Source organism: Rhodamnia argentea, chromosome 3 (assembly GCF_020921035.1).
Source record: "Rhodamnia argentea isolate NSW1041297 chromosome 3, ASM2092103v1, whole genome shotgun sequence".
NCBI lineage: Eukaryota > Viridiplantae > Streptophyta > Magnoliopsida > Myrtales > Myrtaceae > Rhodamnia > Rhodamnia argentea.
In genome coordinates, this window is record NC_063152.1 from 9,964,716 (window position 1) to 9,975,429 (window position 10,714).

Consider the following 10,714-nt stretch of genomic DNA (forward strand, 5'->3'; position numbering starts at 1 on the left):
TCTCGTCTTTCTGTCAATTTTCTTGCTTCAGTCCTGCTCTGTATACATATCATATGTATCAGCCGCTACGACTATAAGTTATAGAAGAGCTCAAGCAGCGGGAGCTCCCTCAAGGTCGAGAGAAATGTTATGGAACACGGCCATCTGCTAAGAGTTTTCAGTAAGTAAATTGTAATCTGAAGCTTTGGACAAGGTTCCATACCAAAGTGGTTTGTTTTGGTTTATGTTCAGGGACCACCCCATGTCGTTGATTACTAGTACTAGTAGATTTCTTGGTTCATAAAGATTTTCTTCTGACCCGTGGTTAATTGACTTTTCAATCAATTCCAAATTTTCTATACTCGATAACCTTGTCTATGACATGCTCTAACTATTCAGAAGTGGGATGATTGTACATATTTTTAACTGGTGTTGGTTTTTCAATCAAATCAAACGCTCATTGATGGCTACCGAAGTAAATTGCAGTACCAAAAAACACAGGACCGAAACCGGCCAAAGGATATGGTTGTTACTCCATTAAACTTCATTCAGCTTGATCTAAACACAATCGCATCAGTCACGACAGCAATCAACACCTGTCATTGCTATGAGAACCATCCTCAATCTCATTTACATGATAAGACTCAAAAGTTTTCTAAGTAACACGCTTCATGATGTTATGCTAGCTCTAATTATACAATGTGTATGCTGCTTTCCCTTCCCGATCATCGCCAGGCATCAGATTGCAATCATCTTCTACTGTTATTGAGATCGCTCCCCAGTTTTGCTCATCTTGTGCATCCACTTACACGCTTATTGGAGCAAAATTAACAATTCTGAAATGCGACAGTATAATATCTGCAGTCTAATTTCAGCACATCCATCGGAGCTGTCATCAGATTAGATTGCTTCATTTCACTCTCAAACTTCAATCGCATATAAGCAACAAAGTTCTCGCTTATTGCCTCTGGCGGCGAAGATGCTCTCTCATATGCATGTGCACATCTGTCTTCACTACTAGCCTCATCTTCTTTGAATCCTCCCACAACAAACCACCATACTCCCGTGCAAAGTCACAGGCAGCCTCAAAGACATCCTACAGAATTAGAGAGACCAAACCTCAAAAATAATCTCGGTATCAGAAGATGAGGATACCACTTGAAGTTCATCGAGTTTTACCCGAGAAGGGAATTCATCATAGAAATGTGCAGGAGCCATCTCAACCCGGTTAAGATCTGATTCCCACAATCTAATCTGTCAAAAACCCGGAAAATGAGATAGGAAATAGCTTTGCCAACTATAGAAAATTCAGAAAGAGTACACCAGGATTGATGTTTTAAGAACATATTATAAGCTATGAGTTAATAATATTGAAGCAGTTGTTCTTCCAAAGTCATGGGTAGTCATCATACAATTACCTCACTGAGAAGCAACATAACCAAGTCATTGCCTTAGTCGGAAGTCTGGTTCTGTTCAACTACTAAAAAGGAAAAAAAGAAAAACTAAAGCAGATAGCTGAGATGTGATCAACTTTTGTGGGATGGGGGAATGACTGATAGGAGCAGGACATAACTGACACCTGACAGAACTGTTTGAAGTTAATCGCCTGAAATGCAATTTTAAATGGACACGGTACTGGAGTGGAGATTAAGAAGCAGCATTCATGAAGTATATTAAGTTGTTTGCAAGATGCAACTGGCCACATTTCTCTTTAATTGATGTTTCTCTAAAGTCCATATGGTCCAGATGTCTAGCCATGCAGTAATGTTGGGAAACAAGAAGAACCCAGTCTGAATTAATTGGCTGGATTAAGAAGGTTAAAGGATGGACTACTCCAAACTCATGATTAGGATTGTTTGGATTGCTCATCTATACCACATCCAAGATGAGAAATGAAGCAATTCATTCTCAAAAGTTACCTAATGTTAATTGCTGAACCAAAAGCCATAGGTAAGATGGAATACAGAAATGAGGACTTTGATGCTTAGAGCATTCAATTACTCCTAAAGACACCGGTGGCGTATGCAAACAGTACTTGTGAATTAACTCTGTTCTGTCTCATTGAAACTTTATAAAAGCCTGTAGCAGGGAGTGGCTAATGCTCCCGTGCTTGAACTTTAAGAAATGCAATGATTTACTTATCTTAAGCAAAGAACACGAAAGGTAATGTCAATTAAGGATTGGACCTGATCTGTAACATTTTCGGGAACAGATGGTATTCTCTCTGCAACACGGGGATGCGAATTTTGTTGGAGAAAAGAAATTATCTGCAACACGGAAAAAAAAAACAATTGATGAATGGCAGGTAGTTTCCTCTCAGAGAAATGCAATAATGTGAACATTCATCCACAAATAAGCTATGCCTGCATCTATTCTTGAAGCAATGACATTGACATAATATCTAGATCAGGTGCAAAAAACGGCACTATGGGCTTACTGATGATGGATGTCAAAGCAAAATTCCATCATCAGATAGTTGATGCGATATGGGTAATCCAAATACAAGTAACCTCAATAGGCAAAAAACTAAATATGCTTTCACAAAGCAGTAGATTTTAAGTTACTTAATAACACCATCAGATGCCTCTTTCTAAGTATCAATCATCCACAAGGCAAGCCTTTGCAAGGAGCTCCATGAAATTAAAGCAGGCACATGAAATCAGGGACCTTGCAACTCAGTTAAATTCGCTCACAATGATAGGGCCTCTAAGAATGAAATAAGTCCTTACAGAAACAATTATTATGTCCAAACTATAGCCCGTGCAAAATTTCATAAAAGGAAAGTTGCCCAACTAAGCAACAAAAAGTTACCTGCTCTGATGTGATCCCATTGTCAAATGCATTATACAAGCTTTCTTTAGTTATAGCCCCGACTATAAGGTTTGGGAGCTGATACTCAATTCTGCAATATAAGCATTCTATTAGCACATCTGCAATTGTCGAACCAGAAATAAGTTTGTATAACGCAGAACTAAATGGTAAAGATCAAGGATATAATGAGAAGTAAAGAGAATTGACCAATAGGAATGAGCAGATGACTCTAGAGAGAGAGAGTAAAACTGTGTGCAAACGACAAGCAATAAAAATGGCAGTCTATTCCAGATACAGCTTCTCTGTCATGTGGGATCAAGGAAACATCTAATTGTTCATTCTGTACCTTGCTGATTGACATCTAAGGACTCATTGGCCAGGATATAATCCTCATATTCCCTTTAACCCTTTTAGCACCATGCTAAGAAGACATGCAGTTTGATTCTTGATGCGGAAGCATCATGCTCGATCAATCAACTCGCAAGCTCAAGTTTGTCGTCGTCGGTTAATCCTACTAATGATGCAGGACGAGCCAATTCTAAGGCCCAACCGACAAGTTTCGACATGATCCCGTCGGTTAGTCAAGCCATATTGATTTCTATTCATGCTAAAACAGGTGTCGATGCAGCAAAGGATTATTCGATTCAATGGAACCTAGCTGAAGACGTGAATTCTACTTTGGCTGGTGGTGCGACCTTTGCGCCTTGATCAGATCGTATTCTATCGTGCATTTTAACATCCAACCTTCAATCCATTCCTACATACTCTGATCTTTTACACTTCCTTCGCACAATCACTTAAAACACGCTCGCCCTCCCTCGCAACCGCATCAATTCTATCCTCAATTACAAGAAACCTTGGAACCCTGAGATTCTAAGAATCTATTTTATGAGAGACTATGTTTGAAGGGGCAATAAGTTGCTCGCTTTCCCATCTATTACAAAAACCACACAATTGTCAAGTTCTCAATTTAGGACGTGCGATAGATTATATCGTGACAGGTTTCAATTGAACTGTAACAAACATCTAAAGATTCGCCCAAAACATCAACATCAACATCACCTTAAAGATTCGCCCAAAACACTTATTGTTAATTCCATGCAGACATTAGTCAGTCTTACATTGCAAGAGTGGCATGGGATTGTAGCTTTGAAAAGAAAGTTCTCCTGTAATAATGCATAACTAAGCACAAGCACCATAATGCTTGTCATCTTGAACTCAAGACTTACTTCACTGGATTTGCCCAAGGGATCCAGCAACATTAAAGTAAGTAGAGCAAGTGGCTGCTTCACATGAACATCTTAAACAAAATAAGATTTAAGATTTGGGTTTCTGCATAGTGGGCTGTAGATAAGCATTTTCCCCAGGGCCCAGTAAAGGAAAGATGATGAAAATCGATTCCTTTTCCCAGAAAGATTGCAGGTTTCCAGCCCATATAACACCCCAAAATTTAAATGGTGAACAAAATGAGATCTGGAACTCCCATGAACAGAGAGAATAGAAGGTGGAAAGAAGATAGCAGGCAGAGACTGACATGAGGAAAAACAATATGGAATTAAAGTAACCAATGGCGCATTTTCAACTGAATGTAATTGTCTTGATCATGATGCAATTATGTCTGACAGTCTAAGACAGCTATTGCTTTAAAAAAATGGTCTCCACCTAGAAAGACTCTTTCATTTCATCATTTGATATGTTGCATGCTTGCTCAAAGTCAGTTTCTTTTTGTCTGCTAATCCAACTTGTTTATGACCTTACCTTGAGAAAAGTCGCAGAATTTCACAATGTAACTTAGATGTTGAGTATGCATACATCCTAAAATTCGTTTCCACAACAACAAATCCCTGCAGAGAGAACAAACCAAATTAAAAATGTAACCGCATAACATGCATAATACTGGAGGTCTAATCTCCCAATGGAGAATACATGGAACTTCCAAAAGTAAAAGTGGTCAAATTTCAAGGGCGGACATAAAAGTTTCCAAGACATAACAGGTTAGTGGCAGCATTTGGACAAATCCAAAGGCCTACCACAAGTGAAGGAAAAACATGCAGGTAAAAAAAAGGTCTAGGGTTTGTCTAATGTTTGCAACTGAAAAAAAGCATGTATTTCCAATTAATGTCCTTGAGACCTGGCCTGAACTATTTAATCAATCAATATAGCAATTAGCAATTCACGAGGTGGTCGTCAAACGAGCATTCAGTTGTTGAATTATGGTTGTGCAATGTTAAATTATAGAAACACAACAAAAGGAATGACACATTTCCACGAATCAACAAAGAAGCTACTGTTTGCTAACTAAAGAACAAAAACATAGTGCCTACAGTGATATTAAATATGTAAAGGAAATACCTGTTTTCGAGCTGATGAATCAGCCAAACTCACGGAGAGATTAGTGGCTAATTTGGTTGGTATAAACCAACTATCTTTTCTACCCTGGGAACATATACATTAAAACAGCAGTAAATCTGTTAAAAAGTTTTATTCATAAAGCACGCACTACATCTTGCACTAACAAAAGAGAAATAAAGAGCTGCCATACCTGTTGAAGTTTGACTAAGCCTAAATCAGCAAGGTCCTTGAGTGTGTTCCTCTGGTCTTCAGTCAATGTATTCATGTTATATGCCTAGCACACATTCGACAAGCATGACAGAGTCACGGTGAGTCACTTAAGCAAGTTTTTCAGGAACATTTCACCACCAGAAGAGATTTATCTCATAGAAAACTTATGTCCTGTGAAACTTTGTGCATGAACATAACATATACAAACTACTGTACCTCTCCTGTAGCATGAAAACTAAGCTCGAGCATAAATGAAATTAGATCAGCTGAATCTACATCTCGCTCCTGCACCAAATTGAGACTTCATTTAGAAAGAGAGGCAGATACCGCGAATAAATGAATGCGGAATCTCTATTGAATTCAATTTCATCAGCAAAGTGTTTTTGACCAAAAAATCAACAAAGTGTCAGGTTGTCAGGCCAATGGACAAACTCAATGACACTCACGGTGCTAACAAGTGGGGTACAGCACTATCCTATTCTTGAGTAATTTTAATATTTTTTATAACTCTTTCATGAGAAAGAAAGGCCCAGGATGAAAGACGAAAACAAAGCTATAGCAGTAGGTAATGCTTTAAAATACATCAGACTTAAAGCTCAACACCATTGAAGAAGAGATGACAGGAGAAGCAAGTTTAGACCCCTTACGCTCTTCTGTGTTTACACAGACAGCACAATACTCTCAATTCCTTAAATCAATGAGGCAGGTGCGATGAGAAAAGTTTCTACTTTGAACGTCCACAGGAAGGAGTGTCTTATCTCCAATTATTCCAACTCTATACTTGCAACTACAATATGGACCCCCCAACTATACTTATGAAGAAGCTAGAAGATGTATATGCATCAATGGCCTCATCTCCTGGAACCAGGTTGATCAAAATGTGAATAATTCAAAAGCCCGTCACCCACTACATTAGGATCACAAATTCCGCTAGGACAAACATTATACAACTGCAAGCAGTCACCAACAGAGTTAAGTGAAAAGACAATTACTTGCGTCAATATAGAGCCAATCATGGTATATACTATTGAATAGCTAAAATCCTCTTACAATCAGCCAACAACTCAAGTTATTCTTATTTCATGAACATAAGCTTCAAGGAATGACTGAAAAGGAGGATTATAATTGGTGACATAAAGAAGAAATAAAAGGAATAAGGTGGATGAACATATATGAATGAGATTCATTATACAATCATACCTCAGAATTTGATATGTATTCTCTGATGATGTACCAAAGTTGTGCATTTGTATCCATCAACTGCAGTTCACACAAAGCAACTAATATTGAAGAATATGCCAACAGATTTAAAAGTGGGTCATGATTCTTTTATGCATACCAAGAACTGGAAGCCACTCTCAGTTAACCTAGGAGGTTCTTTATCCCTGTATAAATGGCACAGTCAAGTCACCAATCAACCAGATTCACAACAATCCAAATAGACCTCCAAACACATTATATATGTGAAGAGAAATAAACCTCTGAGTTAGAAGTCCCCTTTGGAAGACTCTCATCATAGAGGAGCTTATATTCATCATCTTTTCAGCTTGGGCTGAGTTTATAAGTTGCAGAAGAAAACACTGTTTTATCACAATTGAAGCTTCATGAAAGAGTAAAGTAAATGAAGCAACAAAACCAATCAATGGTGGCTAACCAATGTGATAAATTCAGTCACAGGAAGAAAGATGAGCAAGATTCTATGACGAGTCAATGCAGCCACATGGAAGAAGAAAAACCCAGAAAGAAGGAGAAGAACATTCGCACCTCCCATTGTTCAAGAGCATAGGCCTCGAGATCCTCCAAGCTTGGGAGCCTGGCAGTGATGCTTAATGGCATTGGTTCCCTTGGCAAAACTCCCCTGCATGGTTCAACTTACAGTCATGCACTAAGGATTGTGTCAAGAAAAACAACTCATGAACTAAGCAAACAGTGATTTGATTGACGATAAAGAAAGAGAATTCTTGGTTCAGCTTTCCACCTAAATGATAGAAAAAAGGATTGATCAAATTCTATTGAGTTTGACTCATAGTGATCATTTATCAAAGAATGACTCTAGTTATCAAATGATTGAACAACCGGGAGCAATTTATTTACGATACTAAGTTGACATTCATAAAAAGTATCTAATGAATTAGGATTTCAATACATTCTGTTTAGCAAAAAGGCAGATATTCCTTGCTCATTATCAGACAATCACTTATTCATAATTGGTGACAGAAGATATCCCAAGAAATCTAATGCCATGATTATGCCTTACCAAGATGATCTAATAATGTCTATCAGTACTATATGTACCTATCCATCTTCAGCCATGATTTGATGCAATAATACGAGGAAAAACAGAAGCAAAGAGAAAATTGAGCAACGGAGACATGCTAGCATACACATGAGAGCCTGTTCTTAGATGGGTACAGGCCAAAAAGGTGATATAAGACAAAAGGGGGGACTACACGGTCCTTAATTATGTAGGAACAAGATAAAACGCAAAATTGGTGATCCAGAACCTGTGAACATGGCAAACTTTTTCATTTTTCCGCAATGTAAATTCCAGCAGAAGGTACACAGCGAAAATGATATCTTATCATCTCGTTCAAGTTCTAGTTGACAAGAAGGTCAAGTTCTCAACAAAATCTCGAAACATATTGATGTCTCAATGCGAATCCGAGCCACGTATTACTCAAGATAAATTCAAACAAAGCATCATTCTTCTCTATACCACCAGATCCCAAAGAAAATAAATGAAAGAAATAGAAGCCACAAACAAGTCTGTAACTTACCCACACGTTATGTGTTTCTGAAGGTTAGCCTGAAAGGTTGGATTTAGCCTGTAGCTGGTACCACTACTTCTGCCATTACAATTTTAAATTCAGGAACTGACATATAAAAATACAATCATAAAGTTTATAATACGAAATTCTCTCTTGAATTTCCACAAAGTGCAAATGCTTATTCTGACTACCCTCACAACCCAAAAATAAAAAGAGAGGTAATCAACAATGCATCTCTCAACCACTTCTAATGTCAATAGGTATAGGATGTATCACACATAAATTTAACAATAAAGAAAACAAGAAAATTGACATGCAAAAATCCAAGGAAAAAAATATATATATTTCTATTTCCAGTGCCTGCAGATTTTTTGCAACATAATAGAGGAAGTGAATAACTGCAAAGAAAAGATGCTTATATGAAACCACGTGCTTAGTAGATATGAGGATTAAAAATTGCTCAAACAACTTCCTCCTAAAACTTATGCAGTGGAAGCCATTTATTATGAGCAGCTTATGAGGTAATTGGATCAGCAATATATATCGTAACCGCGGACTAGTATTTTCCTATTCCACAGACCGAAGAAGCATATAGTTACCAACAAATGTACTTATAATAGGCATCTTAATTGGTTTGTGGGGTCTACAAAGCTATAGATGCAAAAGAAGGACCAGAAAAGGCATTTCTACCCAGAAAGGGTGTACCTTCGCACTATCTACTTCCCTTTCAGCTTGGCATATTAAACATGAGCAGGCGTATCAAAGTTCCCTTCAATCCAAGAAAGAGAGAACTAGCTTAAAGACAGAGAACTAACAAAAGGAACTAAAATGCTTATCACGGGAGTATCAAGCTTCCCACTTCTCCAACTATTGTTTATCGCTACAACAGGAACATAACTAGGCACGGGAACAATACTAGGAATATAAAGCTAAACATACAATCCATCAAAGAGCTTATTTCAGAGTAATATATATCCCTCGGTCAAAAGTTTATGCAGAGAAAGCTGACCAGAAGACCCATTTACCTGTCAAAAGTCTCGGAGAAAATCCTCAACTGAAGCAACCGGTCAATTGCAACTTTATGCTTGGAGATTCCATCCGGAAGGACCCACTCCTCCATTGACTTGGTTGTCACCGCCTCCTCGATGTACAACATTTGTATCACGTACTTCTTCGCTAAAGGGGGCAGTGACCTGAGCGCAACAAGATGAAATTACATGGCAACCCGAAACACCCTGTGTCAAAATTGTCTTCATTGTATACAACGTGGGCATTGCACTGACATTCAGGAGTTTGAATCCCAAGTGTATAGGGTGCTCAATGCTAACTAGTCTGCAATGACGTGATTAAAATGAGAGAAAAGATGACAAAAAAGGGCATTTAAACTACAATTCCATTGGAGCTAACGAGTTAAGCGAACTGTTTGGCATTGGCTAGAAGCAGGCGATCGCTTATTCGTTCAAGTTCACTCTAGGCGGACCAAACAACAAATCCAATGAACACGAGCAGTTGCTTTGTTGTACAACAGAGGGTGGAAAATACTGAAGAAAGAGAGAAACCTGAGAATCGCTTCGCAGATGAAGGCGTTCTGGTAAAGCTGGTCGAGCTTCATCGCGGGCAAAGCCGCGACCATGTCCATGAAATTCTTGGCGATTATCTTCACTTGAGGCATCTTCTCGCTCGGATTCGACCTCCAAACCCTTCGCAGTCCTCGGAATCGGTCCCCGTCGCGGATCGAAAAGCTCCAAAGCTAGCGATTCCGGCTGTTCAAAACTTCGCGCGATGCTCGAACCGCACGCGCTCTTCTGATCGCTTTCGTCAGTGAGCTGAGGAAAGGACATGGGGAGAAGTGCACTTGAGCTAGGGTGATGACGCCATGGGACCTGCTCAGCTCCGTTGACGTTGCTCGTGGGCCTACGTGGGGGAAGATGGGTTTTACGCTCAAGGCCCTTTTAGGGGTTTTACTTCGGGTCAAGTTAAACCGTAATCCAAATCAACAAACCGAATTGAACCAAATCGAACTAAGTCGAGAACCAATAAGCTCGGTTTACGAATTTATCGGTTTTTTCTAGACTCCATTTATTTCGTGAAAAATGACTTGCGTCACACAAGTGATCATGGATATATAAGAACTCGAGAGTTACAAGAGAATTTCAAACTCGCTTTACGGTTTGTGGCGTACGTTATGATAGGCACTAGGCGGGATAAGTGCGATTTGCTTTATTTGACGTATTTTGATTCTTTCATATGATTTGGCTTGATAAATCTCACTCCCTCAAATAAAAAATAAAAATCAAAAACCACAAAAACAAATAATAATTTTGCTTTACCCACCCACGCATGGTGTGGTTGGTTGAGAGCGTGCCCTTCTTCTTCCACGTCGAGGATTCGAAACTCCTGATCGCGTTTCGTGATTTAAGTGGGGGCCCTGGCGGTGGGTTGTCGGGCTAGTCTTCCCCGAGATATAGTCGCGGGCGTAAGTCGTGCGGATCCTCAGATAATAATAATAATAATAATAATTTTGCATCTATTGGACTTTAGAGGTGTTTGTTGACGCTTGAATTTGCCCGGCAAGTCAAAATTAAGGAGTTCTC

The 10,714-nt window shown here is 38.9% G+C and overlaps 1 protein-coding gene across 1 annotated transcript; it reads right to left on the bottom strand.

The window, feature by feature from the left end:
- Positions 1-484: 484 nt before the first annotated feature.
- On the bottom strand, positions 485-10,032 carry LOC115750402 (general transcription and DNA repair factor IIH subunit TFB2). Its single transcript, XM_030687721.2, has 15 exons — positions 9,680-10,032; positions 9,146-9,313; positions 8,130-8,198; positions 7,117-7,210; positions 6,832-6,932; positions 6,692-6,737; positions 6,553-6,612; positions 5,569-5,637; positions 5,333-5,416; positions 5,143-5,226; positions 4,549-4,634; positions 2,791-2,881; positions 2,166-2,246; positions 1,159-1,233; positions 485-1,075 (listed from the first exon to the last, which is right to left on the bottom strand). The coding sequence occupies exons 1-15, from the start codon at positions 9,790-9,792 to the stop codon at positions 938-940; spliced, it is 1,359 nt and encodes a 452-aa protein (XP_030543581.1). The 5' UTR covers positions 9,793-10,032; the 3' UTR covers positions 485-937.
- Positions 10,033-10,714: the final 682 nt, after the last annotated feature.

Coding starts and splice junctions, on each gene's coding strand:
- LOC115750402 (XM_030687721.2), bottom strand. CDS start 9,792: ATGCCTCAAGTGAAGATAATCGCCAAGAATTTCATGGACATGGTCGCG. Junction 8,199..9,145: donor TTCTCCGAGACTTTTGACAG/GTAAATGGGTCT, acceptor TTGTAATGGCAG/AAGTAGTGGTACCAGCTACA. Junction 6,613..6,691: donor AGAGTGGCTTCCAGTTCTTG/GTATGCATAAAA, acceptor TGTGAACTGCAG/TTGATGGATACAAATGCACA.